The sequence below is a fragment of the Scyliorhinus canicula genome, chromosome 5 (genome assembly GCF_902713615.1).
Source record: "Scyliorhinus canicula chromosome 5, sScyCan1.1, whole genome shotgun sequence".
NCBI lineage: Eukaryota > Metazoa > Chordata > Chondrichthyes > Carcharhiniformes > Scyliorhinidae > Scyliorhinus > Scyliorhinus canicula.
In genome coordinates this window covers 132014755-132034359 of record NC_052150.1, presented here as the reverse complement: position 1 = coordinate 132034359, position 19605 = coordinate 132014755, and the positions used below count along the sequence as shown (strand labels likewise).

The 19605-nt window shown below is 46.1% G+C and overlaps 1 protein-coding gene across 3 annotated transcripts in view; it reads left to right on the top strand.

Moving 5' to 3' along the window:
- Positions 1–19605, top strand: part of LOC119966275 (tyrosine-protein phosphatase non-receptor type 3-like) — a 176095-nt gene that overhangs the window by 11989 nt on the left and 144501 nt on the right. The window contains exon 1 of one of the 3 annotated variants that reach the window (XM_038797681.1): positions 16331–16401. The exons of the other annotated variants lie outside the window; for them this stretch is intronic. Coding sequence (XP_038653609.1) covers positions 16370–16401 — 32 coding nt within the window. The 5' untranslated portion in view covers positions 16331–16369. Of the gene's footprint in view, positions 1–16330; positions 16402–19605 lie in introns of those variants that run through there. 3 annotated transcript variants of the gene reach the window in all.

The following is a 19605-nucleotide window of genomic DNA, read 5'->3' as shown; positions in this document are numbered from 1 at the left end:
TAGCTCCTCTTACCCCCATGCTGTTACCTCTTGAGTCCACCAAGGATCTGACATTGAACCCCTCCTATTTCTCATCTACATGTTTCCCCTTGGTGAAATACAACGTCAGATTCCATATGTGTGCAGATGACACCGAACTCCACCACACCACTACTTCTATCAACCCTTCATGGCCTTTGTAGTGTCTGACATCCAGTTCCACAAGAACCTGAGTTTCCCCCAGTTGAAAATTGGGAAGCCTCTGTTTTTGGCTCCAAACACAAATTCCATCCTCCTTGTCTGGCCCCACCTCAGGCTAAAATAGCTTGTTTGCAGCCTTGGTTTCCAAGCTTCTGACTCCATATATTCTCCAACACTAAGACCACCTACTTCCACCTCAGTAATATCATCCATGTCAACTGTCTCAACCTATCTGTTACTGAAATGTTCATCTATGCTTTGTCACCCCCAGACTCAACTTTTCCAATGATCACATGGTTGACCTGCGACCTTCGACACTCTATGAGCTTATGCAAAACTCTGCTGCCCATGTTGTAACCCACAATGTATCTCATTCATTTGTCATCTCTGTGCTTGCTGACCTACACTGACTCCTGTCTACCAAGCCTCAGTTTTAAAATTCTTAGCCTTGTGTTCAAATTTCTCCATGGCCTCATCCCTCTCTATATCTAGTCCTATAACTGTCCTTGAGCTATGCCTTCAACTCAGAACTCTTGCGAATTGGTCACTACCTTTCCCACACCATTGCCGCCCATGCTGTCTGCTATCTGGGCACAAAACTCTAATCTTCACCTTTGTCCTCTCTACCTGCCTTTAAAGTCTCTTTAAAGACCCCTACAGCTCAATTCTTCCCCCCAAATAAAACACACATCAATGCATGCCACCTACAAACTTCACCTCACAATAAAATACTTGCAGCTCTTATTCAACCAACTCTGCACAAATTGACATCCACACTTGTCTGATTTAAAAAATTTTTTAAAGTACGCAACTTCTACTGAAATCAATATTTGCCCAAGTGCTAGCCAATAATGTCTCTCTTCTCTACTTTTCCTAACTTTCGTGTTCTCTGTTGTGCTGCCAAAAGTGGCGTGAGCATGCTGAGTGGAGTGGCGCTACTGTAATGAAAGCAGTTTAATCATAACTGTTATTGATGCCTCTTTCACTGCTACCAGTTCCTCATTACTTGTGATGTGACCTTCACGCTATGACTCCCATTCAGAGTCCTGATCTCTTGAGCAGATGCTTGCTGAAGCCCTGAGGGATTGCTGTTGCAGGCTGGTGTGAATGGCTCAACTTGGTTCTGAAGATGAACCTGAAAGAAGAAAGGATGGAAAAGTAGTAAATACTGGACAAGTTAGGAACGTTGAGGCAATAACAATTTTAGAAACTCCCGAAAGAGATGCACATAAAGTAGAAATATAATGACAGGTCCTGCAGATCTGCCACTCTTAATTCTTCATTTTCAATAATGAGGAGGGAGACCTGTGACCTGAATGTCCAGAATTTACTCTACCATTTTGCAGAGGTCTTGGATTGTATTCCTGCCAACTTGGCATTGTTTGCCGAACTGTCAGCAGCACGGGGTGCTTATTTGTTAATAATTGTTTGGAACAGTGCTATTTTTGATTTATATGTTAACAATCAAGACCTGGCGTAAGTTCAAATTTTATAGATGACATAAAGCTCATCAATGTAATAAGCAGTGTAGATGAGAGTAAAAGACTTCAGGTGGATGCAGATGGACTGATGAATAGGCACAGGAAAATACAGAACCTGAAATTACTCTCTCATCTGGCTGGTCACAAAGCATGATACCTCTCCATATCCTCATTCCTTCAAATACCAATCAAATTCACCAATACATGTTATCTGCTTCATTGCTTTCTGCAAAGTCCATTATGCACCCTCATCAGCAGCTAGTTCAATCTAATATAAACGTACACTTTCTTTCTTCAAAGAGCCATGTTTGCTGATGAGCTTGTAGTCATCTCAAATATATCATCAGCATTCAATTTACCTATTCTCTCAGTCCTTAAGTAGTTGAGTAATTTCACCGTGAAGCATTCGCATCTTACAAGGTCAAGAATCCCATTAGAGCCCTTCTCATCGCCTTGGATGGGTAAAACGAAGTAACAATTTGGTTTATCTTTCACGAATTATTTCCAATACTGTAGCTAGATATTAGTGCAGGCACAAGAAGCGGCACAGTTGTTTCTGATGAGAAGAATGTAGATTCAAGTCCATCACCGAGATTTGCATGTACAATCTAGGCTGATACTTCAGTGCAGTACTAAAGGGAATACAGTCAGCCATGCCACCTTAAAGTGAGATGTGAGGGGGTGCGATGAAATGTGCAAGAGGCCAGAAGTAAAGGAGCACAGATATCATGGAAGGTTGTAAGGCCATAAGAATCCAGCCTTAGGGAAGGGTGAGGCCAGGGAAGTATTTGAAAACAAGATGTTGCTTGAGCAGGAGCCAATGTAGGTCAACAAGCACAGGTAGAAAAGGCATGGATGAGGGTTTCATCGCCTGAATAGCTGAAACAGGGTAACACGGCAATGTTACGGGTGTAAAAACAAGTGACAGTGGCAATATTGCAGAAGGGCGGCACAGTAGAGCAGTGGTTAGCATTACTGCCTCACGGTGCCAGCAACCTGGGTTTGATCCCGGCCCTGGGTCTTTGTTCGTGTGGACATTCTCCCCATGTCTGCTTGGGTCTCACCCCCACAACCCAACGATGTGCAGGGTAGGTGGATTGGCCACGCTAAATTGCCCCTTAATTGGGAAAAAAAAGAATTGGGCACTTTAAATTTTTTAAAAGGCAATGTTATGGGGACGGAGAATTTTAGAGATGGTATGAATATAACATCGGAAGTTGATCTCGGGGTCAAATGTGACACTAATGTTTTGAATAGACTGGCATAATCTCAGCGCCTTCCCAGAGCAAGGAACAGACTCGGTAGCTAGGGAACTCGGTAGCTAGAGGTTGGAATGGGGATCTAAAACAATGGGCGCGGTTCTCCCCCCACAAAACTTTAAGTTAATTTGTGGTGGATTTTCAGGGAGTTTCCCGCCTCTGCCGGCGAGTTCCCCATTCCTATTCACTGATACGTCGTCACTTTTTTGGCCCCTGTGGAGTTTCTCATCGGTTTAGCCCAAGGTTTAGCAATGGGGAGCTGAACTCCGAGATCGGGCCACCATTTTGGAAGTGTGCCCTGATCTCAGAGTTTGTCCCACCCATGGGCAATGTCACCCCCCCCATATACATGGACACTACCCCACACTCGCCAAGTGAGGACACTCTGCTATGGGATCCCTCTTTCGGTCCCCCAAGCCCCCTTTAAGCACCCCCTCCCTTTCAGGGCACCCACCCATCATCCCATCAACCAACCAGAGGCCCCTACTTATCTACCCTGCACTCTCCTACCCTTAAAAAAAACCCCAACACCCTCATTTTATGGACATGGCCCACCTGGCCCTTGACACTGGCACCCAGGCAGTGCTCAGCCTGGCAGAGCCATCGGGTACCTTGGCAGTGCCAGGATGGCAGTGCCAAGGTGCCCGCGCCCCAGCGGAAGGGCCAGGGGGCAATCTTGCACTTACCTCGACCATCCAGGAGTCTCCGATGGCCCAGGAGACCCCGGGTGCCGTTCCACCTGGCCCACGTTTGTGTGGACCAGCCCAGATTGGCGCCCGGCTGCAGACTCCCTGGGAGGCCAAAAGATCGAGGGAGGCCGCTGGATCCCGGGTGAGTAAGTTGTAAGTAGGTTTACGACCTACTTCCGGGAGCAGTGTTTGGTCACACCCATTTGGGTGGAGCTCCAACTCCGACATCTCGCGGGACTTTGGATAATCTCGCGAGGCGCGGATCCTGTCGAGAAGCTCACTGGAAGCCTCTCCCGGGTTTCTCCGGCCATGTTGTGCTCTCGCATGAGCGCAACGCGGCCGGAGAACGCACCCAATGGGCGTGAAACTGCCTCCCATCCATTGACATGGCCTATACCTCCAACTGCCTTGGGAAAGCGGACAGCATAACCTAAGTTCCCTGCCACCTGGGCTGTACTCTCTTCCATCAGACAGGAGACAAAAGTCTGAGAACACTCACAAACAAATGCAAAAACAGTTTCTTCCCCGCAGCTACCAGGCCTCTGTGCTATTTATGGAGTGCTAATCATTCTGCTTATGTATTTAGTTTAACAGGGTGTCTGTGCTGTTGACACCTGATATAGAGGTCTTGCAAAGCCAAAAGGAACTCCAGTACAAACTTTCTATATTCTCCAAAACCAGCTGCTGAGACCATGTAAAAGAAAAGTCTTCCCTGTGGCCAGTTTTAATAGTTCATCTGTTAGTTGCCTTGTGGGGTACAAAAGCTACATTTTTGAAGCTGACAACTCAGGGATTTACTATATAAAATCAGTTTAATTTAACAGCCCAGAAGGGAAGTAAGACAATTTCTGTTTCAAATTTGTATATTTTGATCTGTTATGCATTCCTGCCTTTTTAGGAAAAGATTTGAATGGTTCTCTTCAGTTTTTACATACTTGAGTATTGCTGAAAAAAGAAACATATTTTGTCAAAGCTTTTCATCTTGCACTGATCAAAACGTTCACAAGAATACATTGTCTAGGGAAATCAACAAATTTATACTGTCTGAGAAGAGAGCTCTGATTGAATGGAAAGTGGACTCTGATTGGTTGAGGTGTTGCCATGGAGAAGACACCATGAATGAAAAGCTTTTGACTAAAAATGTCTCTTTTTTTTCAGCAGTACTTGCCATTCTGGCTGGAATTCTCCATTGCAAGTCCGCCCTGATACCGTTGCTAGTGAGGACGGAGAATTTGGCGCTCAGGCAAATCTCCCATTCACTGAAATGAAATGAAAATCGCTTATTGTCACATGTAGGCTTCAAATGAAGTTACTGTGAAAAGCCCCTAGTCGCCACATTCCGGTGCCTGTTCGGGGAGGCTGGTACGGGAATTGAACCATGCTGCTGGCCTGCCTTGGTCTGCTTTCAAAGCCAGTGATTTAGCACTGTGCTAAACCAGCCCCAGCGGGACTTGAGAACCCTGCTGCCGTGAACGGAAGGAGAATCCCGCCACCTGTTTCTAACTTGAGCTTTATTGGACCTAATTTCTTTGGATACTGCATTGAACTGTACATAGAAGTCCAAAAGGGAAAATTAGTGCCAAAGCAGAGACGTTTTTAAAGCTCTTGGCAAAGCTTTGGTGATGAGCAGATTTGTGCTGATAGCCTGCTATTATAAGAATTATTTGAACGCAGTAAGAAGTCTTACAACACCAGGTTAAAGTCCAACATGTTTGTTTCAAACACTAGCTTTCGGAGCACTGCTCCTTCCTCAGGTGAATGAAGAGGTAGGTTCCAGAAACATAGATATAGACAAAGTCAAAAATGCAAGTTAATACTTTGAATGCGAGCATTTGCAGGTAATTGAGTAATTACAGGTGCAGATAGAGCAGGTTAAAGAGGTGTGAATTGTCTCAAGCAAGGACAGTTGGTAGGATTTTGCAAGCCCAGGCCAGATGGTGGGGGTGAATGTAATGCGACACGAATCCAAGGTCCCGATTGAGGCTGTACTCGTGTGTGCGGAACTTGGCTATAAGTTTCTGCTCAGCGATTCTGCGTTGTCACATGTCGTGAAGGCTGCCTTGGAGAACGCTTACCTGAAGATCAGAGGCTGAATGCCCTTGACTGCTGAAGTGTTCCCTGACTGGAATGGAACGTTCCTACCTGGCGATTGTTTGAACACCGTATTTGCTTTGAGTTATTCTGATTCCTGTAGAGACCGATAACAAAAAAAAGATTTGAAAAAAAAAGACCAATTTTCTTCCTATTAACGGAATCACAGGCGAGAATTCCTCCTGGTCCTGAGAAATGTGGCTCTGACGCAGCAGACCTCAAGGTGGGCCAAGGGGGTAACTCTGTAATTGTGTTGCCCCCAAAGTCCATTGGAGGGCAATCTTCCCCCCCCCCCCCCCCCCCCCTCCGCCACTGCAGTGCAAGACCTGCTCCACCCCATCCCTACCAGACACAACCTAATTAAAGAGACCCCGACCAGAGACCCCCAGAAGGGCGACCCATTTCTGGAAGCCCTCCAGAAGTGAGGCCTCTGGCTGGAAGCCCTCCAGATGAGCGACCCCTGTCTGGAAGGCCTCCAGAAGAGCGACCCATTGCTGGAAGCCCTCCAGAAGAGAGGCCTCCATCTGGAAGCCCTCCAGATGAGCGACCCCTGTCTGGAAGGCCTCCAGAAGAGCGACCCAAGTCTGGAAGGCCTCCAGAAGAGCGATCTCTGTCTGGAAGGCCTCCAGAAGAGCGATCTCTGTCTGGAAAGCCTCCAGAAGAGCGATCCCCGTGTGGAAGGCCTCCAGAAGAGCGATCTCTGTCTGGAAGGCCTCCAGAAGAGCGATCCCTGTCTGGAAGGCCTCCAGAAGAGCGATCCCCGTGTGGAAGGCCTCCAGAAGAGCGATCCCTGTCTGGAAGCCCGACCCCTGTCAGGAAGGCATTCAGAAGGGCGACCCCTGTCCGGAAACCCTCCAGAAGAAGAGACAATTTTAGTGCCGCGTTTCTCATCAACATGAACGGCGACACAGGCATAAAATCTCACGAGGGTTGGGAAATTAGATTCTCGCCGGCGAGATTTTGTTTCCTGACTTTCCCCGCTCCTCACCACTGATGTAGTGAGGTTCACGCCCACAAGAGGCGGGAACCTTATTTACATACATTTTAATGAATTTAAATAATATTAAAGGACTTACACGCCACATGATTTGGCCCTCACTGAATATTCAAACATCGCCAACGCGATGTTATGTCGGCGAGGTTCACAACAGCTTTACGAAGACCAGAAACAGTTGAGCGGTTCTAACTGAAGGTACTAAGGTCACTATTGCCCCCCTTGGCACAGGCTAACACTGGAAGTTTGGCACTGCACTGGAGGGGGAATTTTGCAGTAATGGTGGATGGGAAACGGGCATTGTGGGGGAGGGGGAATGGCGGTGATACTGCTGTGGTGGTTATGGGTTGGCGGGGGACGAGCCCCCGATAATTATTCTATTGTGGGGAGGGGGGAAAGCCCGCGATCCATTTGTGGTAGGGGGACTGAGGGACTGAGCGGAGTTTAACATCAGTTCTGATCGGGGCGCCCTTTAAAGATGGTGCCCCAATCTCTTTGGAGTCAGCCTGGCCGACTCCATCAGGCCCCACCCTGACACACTAACGGCGTAAATCATGCCCCCTGATTTTTTTTTTTGTCAGCGTGGCTCAAGATCAGGTCTTAAAACTGGGCAGTGCATCTGGAAAGCCACAAACCAGCTTTCAGTCAGAGCCTGACACTCTTGACAGATAGTGGAATATTCCACCCTATGTTGGAGAAATCTCATTTGATTTAGTTTATTTTACTTGCTTTCCTGGAAGGAAATTCTGGCTTCTTTAAACAAAAACATATATGTTTTACTAAATAGCCTTCAAATATAAATTCTAAAATGTAACGTGGGGTATTAAATTATTTTAATTTATTATATCCTGTTATTAAAATGTATTTAGATGCATTAGCGTATACCCGGCTAAATTGCAGTTAAGCCAGATATTGTTTGTGTCTCACACAGAATATGTGAATATCAATGTTTGGACAAATGGTGTAATGGAATTATAAAGCCTCTGATTTTTCATTTTGCTGTGCTTTAAATTCAAAATGACGTCTTACGGCTTTAAGAACCTCACTGTACTCATCCCTGGGCTGATTTCTGGGCATATAGGGCAGAATTTAATGTGGGTGGCGGGGGTCTCACCTGCCAGCTCCAGAATAAGCGGGAGCTCCACGCTGTCTCCCATTGGTGAAGACCCACTGCAATTCCCAGGATTTAGGACCACAGGCCATAAATACCACCCCTAAAGATTTGCTGGCAAAACAGAGATTTTCTGTTGCTCGTTGGTACCAATGTGAGCAGTGACTGCTGCTGGTAATGCATTCAGCGGGGGCGTAAGATCACTGTGGGACGTGGGTCACATGGGGTTGCTCACTGAGGAGGAAAGTGATCAGAAGAAGGGGCAGGGCGAGTGACTCTTAGCAGCCCCTCTTCCCAATGGCCTTTGAAGGATAGCCCATCCACCAACTGGAAATCCATAAGCAAACGCAACTGGTCGCACGTTTTGGGCTTCTCATATGACATCTTAGCCACCTGCTGCTTGTTCAATATAATGGTATTGGGATGAGACCCTTAAGTGGACCTCAATTAATGTCTGGGCAAAAAACCTTCCTACCCCTGACTTAATCAGAAGATCCGTGAAGTCAGCGGAGTCCCCAAGGGTCCAATTAAACACCCCGCCTCCAAATTCAGCACCAGGAGAGTGCATTAATTTCTGCCCATAGTTTCCTAATGCCAAGAGCAACTTTGATTTCTTCCTTCTACGCCAGAAAATCAAATCAAGTTCTGTCTGGCAGATAAGAAACTCTAGGGCCGTGATTCTCCCAAAAGGAGACAAAGTGCCGATGCCGGAGTGAAACCCGGAGTGTTTCACTCCGGCGTCCGAGGCCGCTCCTTGCCCCCTATTCTCCCACCCCCAGGGGGCTAGGAGTGGCGGCGCGTCAATCTTGGGCGCCAGACCTTGACGCTTGCGTCAAAGCGGCGCCGCCTGAATGACGCGGCCGGCGGTGCCTAAATGACATCACCCGTGCATGCGCAGGTTGCCATCTTCCCCTCCGCTGCCCTGCAAGACATGTCGGAGTGATCTTGCGGGGCGGTGGAGGGAAAAGAGTGCGTCTTTCAGAGACGCCGGCCCGACGATCGGTGGGCACTGATCGCGGGCCAGACCCCTCCTGAGCACCCCCCTGGTGCTCGATTCTCCCTCTGCCCCGCACAGGCCCCACACGCAGCGGTTGCGCGCTGTTCACGCCGGCAGCGACCAGGTGTGGTTGGTGCCGGCTTGGACCGGTCGTATTAGGCAGGCCACTCGGCCCATCCGGGCCGGAGAATCGTCGCTCGACTGGAGCGGAGATTCTCCGAGCGGCCTGTCGCAAAACGCGACACGCCGTTTTGGGGGGTGTGGGAGAATCGCGTGTGGGTGCCAGAGCGGCGTGGCGTGATTCGCCCGGCACTCGCGCGATTTTCCCACCCGTCCCGCGATTCTCCCACCCGGCGTGGGGTCAGAGAATCGCGCCCTAGAAGTTAGAGTGGAAAAAAGTAATTGCTGCACTTCAAGAGTCACAACAAATGGTGCCATGTTAGTTCATTAATTGAGCAGGCAATGTGCAGTAAAAATAAACTATGATTAACTACAGTTTGTAATTTTTTACAATATCCAGCCTTCCCTGAAGCTACATTTGGTGAGTGCTACTTGCTTACTGGTAGCTACAAAATGGAGGAATCTATCCTCCGTGATTTTGCGGCCAAAGCACAGATGTACAGGGCGCATGACGTTTGTGCGTGACCTGCTTTCTACCGCCACTTCTGGTGGGAAGACTCCATCATTTGTATTTAATAGCCGGTCGTGACCGACATTCTCAATTTGAAAGCCAGTCGTGTCCGTTGGGCACTTCTCCTGCGACTGGGATCACCATGACCAATCGCTCCATGACCCACTTGTGGGTTGTGACCTTAAGTTTGAAAATCCTTCATCTAGAGGCATGACTTCAAATTCCATCATGGTTATTGGGCAATGTAAATTCAATTACTTAAATAAACCTGTAATAAAAAGCTAGTATCAGTGACCATGAAACCACCAGATTTTCATTAAGAACTCATCTGCTTCACTAATGTCCTTAAGGGAAGTAAACTTGCCATCATGACCTGGTCTGGTCTATATGTCATTCCAGACCCATGGCCCTGTGGTTAATTGACTTCTTTCGGGGCAGCACGGTGGCGCAGTGGTAACACTGCAGTCTCACGGCGCCGAGGTCCCAGGTTCGATCCCGTCTCTGGGTCACTGTCTGTATGGGGTTTGCTCATTCTCCCCGTGTTTGAGTGGGTTTCGCCCCCACAACCCAAAGACGTGCAAGGTAGGTGGATTGAACATGCTAAATTGCCCCTTACTTGGAAAAAATGAATTGGGTACTCTAAATTTTTTTTTTTTAAATTAACTTCCTTCTGAAAAATGCAGACCATTTGTATTAAATTGCCACAAAAAGAAGAATAAAAACAGGGCAAATCGTCCAATGCCAAACCACTGCATCAGATTCAGACACGACAAAGGCAGTCAACCCTGCAAAAGTCCTCCTCATTATATCTAGAATTGGGTGACTACAGAATAGTCCAGCAACAGCCTGACAGAGGATGACATTTTCCAATTTGCACACTGTGCTGCCACAGTTTTGAGAAATGGCAGGTTTCCAGCTGGCTGCAATGGTGAGTTTTCACATCATATCATCCATTGCAGCGCTCATTAAATATTCATCCATGGGAAACATAATAATGATCTTTATTAGTGTCACAAGTAGGCTTACATTAACATTGCAATGACGTTACTGTGAAAATCCCCTAGTCGCCACATTACGGTATGCTGGAACGCTGAAGGCCAGTCTCTAATTCGCCCACAAGGGGGCAGCCACCCAGTGCAGGAAGAGGATGAATGATCTTACCTTTGCTGCCAGGGTAAGCCCTTCGTTTCCTTACTCTCATGGACTCACCAGCCCATCACACGTTCACACTGATCTCTCAAACGGCGACCTCAAGACACAGCACCACTCACTCCCACATACTTTCACATCATAGCCACTCGAGCTCTAATCCTCATCCCTTCCATCACTCCACTCATCACACACATGCCAGACATCCTTATCATTAGCCTTGGCATACGCCCTGCTCACACTTTCTCCATCTGCCTTGATGCAGGAAGAGCATGCACATAATGAAAGAGAGAAATCCCAGACTGGGCATGGAGTAGCCGACATGCAGATCCTCACTCACTTTGAGGGGTGAGTGTTCGTGTGTGTGCGTGGGGTTCGTGTGTGTGCGTGGGGTTCGTGTGTGTGCGTGGGGTTCGTGTGTGTGCGTGGGGTTCGTGTGTGTGCGTGGGGTTCGTATGTATATGGGTCGAGTGTGTACGTGGGTCGAGTGTGTACGTGGGTCGAGTGTGTACGTGGGTCGAGTGTGTACGTGGGTCGAGTGTGTACGTGGGTCGAGTGTGTACGTGGGTCGAGTGTGTACGTGGGTCGAGTGTGTACGTGGGTCGAGTGTGTACGTGGGTCGAGTGTGTACGTGGGTCGAGTGTTTACGTGGGTCGAGTGTTTTTTTTGGGTCGAGTGTGTACGTGGGGCGAGCGTGTACGTGGGTCGAGCGCGTACGTGGGTCGAGCGCGTACGTGGGTCGAGCGCGCACGTGGGGCGAGCGCGCACGTGGGGCGAGCGCGCACGTGTGTGTGCCTGTGGTTTGGATTTAGATTTGATGTTTTGTCACGTGTGCCGAGGGCAGTGAAAAGTATTGTTCTGCGTACAGTCCAGACAGATCGTTCTGTACATGAAAAAAAACATTGGGCATACATAAATACACAATGTAAATACATAAACACAGGTATCGGGTGAAGCACACAGGTGTGCAGTACTATTCAGTAGAGAAGAATTGTGAAGAGGTCAAATCAGTGCATAATAAAGACGTTTATGAGTCTGGAAAATAAGCTGTTTTTGAACCTGTTAGTGCGTGTTCTCAGACTCTTGCATCTCCTGCCCGATGGAAGAAGTTGAAAGAGAGAAATACCCGGGTGGGAGGGGTCTTGGATTATGCTGCTCGCTTTCCCCAGGCAGCGGGAGGTGTAGATAGAACATAGAACATAGAACATAGAACAGTACAGCACAGAACAGGCCCTTCGGCCCTCGGTGTTGTGCCGAGCAATGATCACCCTACTTAAACCCACGTAACCCGTATACCCGTAACCCAACAATCCCCCATTAACCTTACACTACGGGCAATTTAGTATGGCCAATCCACCTAACCCGCACATCTTTGGAGTCAATGGATGGGAGGTGGGTTTGTGTGATGGACTGGGCTGCGTTCACAGGTCTTGGGCTGCGCAGTTGCCATACCAGGCTGTGATGCAGCCAAATAGGATGCTTTCAATGCTGCATCTGTAAAAGTTGGTAAGAGTTGATGTGGGCATGCCTTATTTCCTTAGTTTCCTGAGGAAGTATAGACACTGCTGTGCTTTCTTGGTGGTAGCGTCGACATGGGTGGACCAAGACAGATTGTTGGTGATGTGCACACCGAGGAATTTGAAGCTGTCAACCATCTCTACATCGGCACCATTGATGCAGAGTGGGGTGTGTACGATACGTCGCTTACTGAAGTCAATGATCAGCTCTTTCGTTTTGCAGACGTTGAGGGAGAGATTGTATGCGCGGTGTGAGAGTTTGTGTGTGTGCGCGTGGGGTGAGTGTCTGTATGTGTGCATGGGGTGACTGCATGTGTTTGCATGGATGACAGATTGTGTGCGTGTGTGGGGTGAGTGGATACAGAGAGAGGGGAGTGTTTGGATGAGAGAAGGGGGCTGAGTGGGTGAGAGAGAGGGGGAGTGAGTAGGTGAGAGCGAGAGGGGTGAGTGGTTGAGAGAGAGCGCGAGAGTGGTGAGGGAGTGAGAGGGGTGACTGGGTGAGAGGGAGTGAGGGGTGAGTGGGTCAGAGGGAGTGAGGGGTGAGTGGGTCAGAGGGAGTGAGGGGTGAGTGGGTCAGAGGGAGTGAGAGGGGAGTAGGTGAGAGGGGTGAGTGGGTGTGCTCCAACAGCACTCCCAGTTTTAAATTAATTTGTGAGAAAAAGATCAGCATCCAATTAAAAACAATAAAAATATGGCAAGACTTGTCTTGTTCCACAGTTGGGGGTCTGGCACTGCAGCTGGCTTGGGACAACTGCTGCCTTAGTGCTGGTGTGTTAGGCAGAGCCTTGCCCGGTAACCGTCCCCAAATGCAATGTGGTGTTGGCAGAGAGGCCTTGAGCTGAACCCAAGATGTCACAGGTGCTGCATGGTGCAAAGTTGGTGCATGATTCTCGAAGCCCTTGGTGAAGTGCATGTTGCCAGGTGCACGTTGCTTATTTAGCATTGTGAAACACGTCAGCCTAATGCATGTCGACATAGCCTATTGATTCGGCGTGGGGAGACGATTCCGGCGAGCACCCCATTTAATAAGTATGCGTGACATTAAAATGTATGCAAAAGACATTCCTGAAGTTGCACGGTGGGAAAAACACCATGCCCTATTGACAGCATTATTGTGAACTGGTTTCACAACATCAGGGTAGCACAGTAGCACAAGTGGATAGCACTGTGGCTTCACAGCGCCAGGGTCCAAGGTTCGATTCCCGGCTTGGGTCACTGTCTGTGCTGAGTCTGCACGTTCTCCCCGTGTGTGCGTGGGTTTCCTCCGGGTGCTCCGGTTCCCTCCCACACTCCAAAGACGTGAAGGCTAGGTGGATTGGCCATGCTAAATTGCCCTTAGTGACCAAAATGGTTGCGAGGGGTTATTGGTTACAGGGATAGGGTGGAAGTGAGGGCTAAAATGGGTCGGTGCAGACTTGATGGGTCGAATGACCTCCTGCACTGTATGTTCTATCTATCTATCTAACATCGTAAAATTTACTTTTGTGCTCTCACGCTATTTTCCCCTCCCACCCATCATGACACCCACTGCGGATGGGAGTGGAAAATCATGGCTATATTCGGTTATCACTGTCCATGAGTATCCCCTGTCTCACCAGCAGGACAAACTCATCAGAGCTAAAAGGCATAATGATATAGTCAGGCAAGTACACTGGGAGTCCTGTGGACCTTATGCATTCTTATGACTTCAGGCCAAAAGTGAGCAAGGAAATCTTCTGCTGATTACCACCTACACCCCTTCCTCAGCAAATTAACTTTTATTGCTCCATGTTGAACACCCGCTGGAAGAAACACTGAGGGTAGCAAGGGCTTAGAATATATCTAGGTGGAAGACTAGGTTGGCTCTCTGACTGGGGAATCTAAGGCGTGGGTAACAATTTCAGGATAAGGGGTTAATCCTTTAGGACTGAGATGAAAATATTCTTCACTTAGAGAGTTGTAAATCTTTGGACTTTTCTATCCCAGAGGATTGTGGAAGTTCCATTGTTGAATATATTTGAGGTTAAGATAGACGGAAATTGGACCAGAACAAGTAGATATAATTCAGCAGCCATCTTCAAGTGCTTATTTTTATATTCCTATTATAAATTTCTATGTCCAAATTTTATATGGAAACTGCGATGTAAACTTGTCATCAATACCATGGTCACGTAAGGTTGAAATGTAATTTATTACAATTAATTTGAATCAATTGGAAATAAAAATAATAGTTAATTGATTGATTTGTGTTTCAACCAAGTATCTATTGTTCATGTGTAAACCTTCAAGAGGAGAGAAAAGGGAGAAAATCAGTGGACTTGACTGTGGTTATGCCCAGTCCTGTCTCTACCTAACTTAGACAATTTAAACAGAGGTTGCTGGGCAGAAATTGGAACTCTGGCATAAGCAAAGAACATAAGAAATGGGAGCAGGAATAGGTCTTTTGACCCCTCGAGACTGCTCCGTTATTCAGTAAAATCTGATTTTTAACCTCAACCTCACTTCTTTTCTGGTTCCTATATCCCTTGACTCAAACCTCGAAGTCTAAAAATTTATCTCGGCCTTGAATGTACTGAACGATTTACCACCCAAAGCTCTTTGTGGCAAATTCCAAAAAGCCATTCTCCTTTGAGTGAAAAGAAATCCTCCTCATCTCCATATTAAGTGATTGACCCCTTATCCAGAAACTCTGCTAGATTCTAAATTCTCCAACCAGGGGAAACAGCCTCTCGGCATGCATCTAGTCAAAGGTCCCCCCTCATTCCTTTTAACTCCAGAAAATATGGGTGCACTCTACTCCACCTTTCCATAAAAGAAAGGAATCAGTCTAGGAACTTGTGCTGCTCCAGCTCCAAGGCAAGTAAATCCTTCTATTATGCGAGTGCAGTATGGGGAGAAAGCAGGAATATGGCATTGAGATGGAGGATAAGCCATGATCTTATTGAATGGCAGAGTAGGCTCGAAGGGTGGAATGGCCTACTCCTAGTTTCTGTTTCCTTGGAAATTCTATACAGTACTCCAGGTGTGGTCTCACTCCAGGTGTGTACTGTTGTAGCAAGATATCTTTATGCTTGTACTTTTGCACTCTTGCAGTAAAATCCAATAGGCCATTTGGCTTAATTGCTTGCTGTATATGCATGGATCACACTGATGGTATCTGTGAGGGTATCCCAACTTAGAACACTGGTTCATGAGAGTATATAATTTTTTTTATGTTGTGAGGAGTCAAGTGAAGCCCCAATCAGAATAAAAAGCCCAGTCATATAACAATTATTAAAGATTATTTATTAAATTAAAGAAAAGGCAATTACACGTGAAGAGGACTACAATACTCTAGGATAATTAAGTAGATGAATCACTAAACACACACAGTTTATGGAGAATGTACCTCTTGTGCAAAATTATATCTACTATCCCTGAACTTTTCAGATTTCTTCATTTCCCAAACAACACCCAAATTAAGTAAATCTATAAGTCAAATTCACAACACCAGGTTGATATTCAAGTCTGGGAAACTTTTTTCCTGATCCAGTGAAGATATTTAAACTGCATTTATGAAGGTTTCTGCATGACATTGACTCTAAGACTTAGATGCTAGTCTAGGCTCCTGAATGTTGGATTGGGGACTGGCCACGCAGGCTGTTAGGTGTAAATTTGCCTTTCCACTTCTGAGGGTGCTGTCAACTACATATTGTATGTCCAGACATCTGTATCTTTTAAAATTACATCCCGTGCCTTTTGAATGGTAACTACTGCTGCGCGAGGCATATTTCTACCTGTTTCTGGGCAAAACCATGACACCTGTTGCTCAGCAGATCATATCCCATCATGACTTGTTACATTTGTTTTACTGCTGTTACTGGGCAGATTTCTACCTGTTGCTGCACAGATCTACGACAATGCTAATATTTTTATAGTTATATCCCCTGCTAGTTACACTCCCCCAAATTTCAAAAATTTCCCTCACGCCTCATCTTATGATGTTCTCTGAGTGCTTTGTTAACACCTCCTTAGTATTAGATTCCAGCATTTTCCTGCCAGTTGATGTCAGGCTAACTGGCCTACTGTTCCTTTTATCTCTCTCCTTTCTTGAATAGTTCAATTAACTTGGAATTCTTTCAAAACTTTGCTTGGCAAAAGTTTTGTTGAATCTGTTCTTCGATGCTATCATCTCTGGCAAGAAATCCAAGGGATCATCAAAAGGCCATTGTCTTCGCAGAATTCTAGTTTCCTCTCAGTGGCTCTTGTCTGTGAACTACAGAATCCTATTTAAAAATGCTTCTAAACTGTGATGGAGTGGAATGCTCAGCTTAAGGCCAATAGGTATGCTTTCTCAATTAACTTTTAAGATTTTTTAAGACTTAACTCCGCCTCTATAGAGCCTCCCTAAAGCAAATGATTACCACCACCAGATGTATTATCATGCTTTCCAGCATTAGTCTAATGCTCAAGTGTATCAAAATTGAGTAAGCCTGTAGCAATGGCAGCAGGGAGCTTATCTCACTGAATTGCCTGACGATAACACCTATCCCAATTTGAACAGGCTATTAATAGAGTTTGGTCTGTAATACACTTTGCTGGGGAGCATGAAAAATAGTTAAACAGCTGTACTTAAAAGTTAGTACTCATTATTAAAATTGTAGTGGTGACTATGGTGTAGCATTTGTGTAGCGCTTCTATTTTTAAAACGCTAAGAAATAGGGCCAATCGGCCTGTCCAGCCTTCTCCATTTAATATGATCGTTTGGATCATTTGAAACCTTTGGCTTCAGCGATACTTTTCCGCCTGCACCCCATATCCCTTGATCCCTGCGACCCCATAAATTGGTCTATCCTAGACTTAAATACATTCAATAATGGTGCATCCACACCCCTCTGGATAGAAAATTCCAGACTCTGATTTAAGACATTTCTACTCATCTTGGTCCACTTATCCTAAGGCAGTGAACCCGTGTTCTAGATTCCCCAGCTGGGGGGACCAACCACTCAGTGTCTATCCTAACAGAATCACACCAATGTGGCAGCCTTGCATCTCGTAAGGCAATGCTTTGCACCAGATGGCTAACTCTGGTTTAAACATCACCTAGTTGGCTCAGGAGCTCCACTCTGGCATTACAGCCTCTGCCACATATGCTACTGAGAAAGACAGTGGGCTGAAAAGGTACAGGATTAATTGGCCTTGGTTTTCTCTGGGTCCTCCTCTTGGCCATTTGAGCTTTTAGTTTCTGCTCACCTCTTCCAATGCCCTTCCAAACAGTGGTTCTTCAAAAGTTACAGACTTTCGTGAGTCTCTCCAGTTGTCAATGTCAATACCCACCACCTTGTAGGTATAGTGGAGGTATAGCTGAGCAGGATGTTGTGACCCAGAGACCAATTTACTATACAGAAGGTCTTTGGATAAACAGTAATTATCATCTCATGATCCTGCTTATCCAGCAGAGGCAATACTGGCTTAGCAATGGTTGTGTTCTGATGGAATTAGCACTTATTTAGGACTGACAACCACTTTGACAACCTCCTTAAAGAAGGACCAGCATTTATACGAAAGGTTTCACAATTTGAAGACATCCTGAACTATTTCACAACCAGTGAATTGCTACAGTCACTTTGTAGGTAAACACTGCTGCCAATTTGTTCTAGCCAGGTCCCATAAACAGCAAATTAAATGATTGTTGTGTTTTCGTTGGTTGTTTGAAGAATGAAAGTTGGCCAAGGCACAAGAATAATTACCTGCTTTTAAAATAGTGCCATACTATCTTTTTACTACTAAAGATGTCAGAGAAGGTTTTACATTAATGGATTTTATGCTCCATTAAACCCTGGAGTGGGGCTTCAACCCATAGGATTCTGGCTTAAAAGTGAAATTAACATGCTGTCTTGGCTCAAACCTAGGTTACGAAATACACCCTTAGGGCCATGTTCTCAACCACTGCCCTACTGCAAAACACACTCTTCCATTGTATGTAGGCTGAATGGAACATTTTTGTTGCTAGAAATGGGAGCCAATGAACAGCAAACCAGTGTAAAGCATCTGCGCGTCTGTGTTTCTCTGCTGAGGATGGTCTGCAAGTAATAGCCCCCTTTTTAAAAAAATAACCCATCTTCGTGTTGTTTCTTAAAATATTGCAGATGTCCTGGAATGCTGTGGAAAAAGATAATTATGTCCGTCTCTTGGATAACTGACATGCAGACTGTTTCTTTGGCCAGTTACGATCTGATAAATATATAATGTTTTCTTTTTTTTAATATGTAAATTTAGGTACACACTTCTTTTTTTTTCCCAATTAAGGGGCAATTTAGCGTGGCAATTCACCTACCCTGCACATCTTTTTGGGTTGTGGGGTGAGACCCACGCAGACACTGGGAGAATGTGCAAACTCCACAACAAGGACATTGACCCGGGGCTTGGATCAAACCGTGCTCCCCATGATGATCAATATATAATTGACAATTCTATGCTCTAGCTGATGCAGCTTTACCCAGGTGAAGATGTTACCCTTTGCAAGAATAATATCTGTCACTTGCTTGATACAACTGCCTGATATGCCACTTGAAGTTGTGGTGATGTGAAAACTTCGCTTCTGTTCCAGATGTCTGCAGATTGTACTGCTGCTGATGTAATTCAAGGCAGCCACTTTTGAGAAACAGAGGTGACAAAGGCAGGTCTTTCCTGTGGAGGCTCTGTATTGGGGAGTTCCAGTGTTGTGATCAATATGGACCAAATACTTAAAGTGTCATATCTGAAACCCTCACCATTATGTACAGTATAATTTAAATGTCAACACCAAGCACAAATAATTAAGTAAAGGATCGGTAGCGAAAAATTGCCCAGCAATAACAAAAAATGCATGGAGCAAAATGTATACAAAAAAAGCAGGTTGCTGCAAATAAACCTTCTTATGAATTGATTAGGCTGAGCTGCAAGCTGTTTCTTTTTCTTGCATCTCTCTCTAGTTTCTTCTCAATCGGCCGTAAATAACCTATACAAATTTATTTTGCCCATGAGAACGCGTTCTGATCACTCAACTCAATATTTGGACTACCCAGGATCCTTTCCTGGCCCTCAAAATAGTTGCTAAAAGTTGTCTCCTCAGGCACTGTTCTCCATGCCTCCTGCCCCCCACCCCCGAAAAGCTGTCATCATCGCCCTCTCCTGAGGAAACCAAATCTTCATCCCTCTGCTTTCACAAGCTGCTGCTCAATCTCCCAACCTCCTTTCCCCTTTTAAGTCCCATCAAATCCCTACTCCTGTTTCCCAGAACTGCCTGCTTGAATTGCTCCAATTAGGTTTCTTCCTACGCCATACTACTAAAACAGGTCTTATCTAAGTTACAAATGACATCTTATGTGACCATGATAAACAATCCACCCTTGTCCTTCTCAGCCTGTTACAGCCCTTGGTTCAGTTCACCACACTATCCTCCTCTATGCCTCTTTTCAGACTAGCTTCTCTTCTCACTCCTGCAGCGTTATCTCTGATGTCCTTGAAGGATCTATACTTGATCCATTCATATTTCTCATCTACATT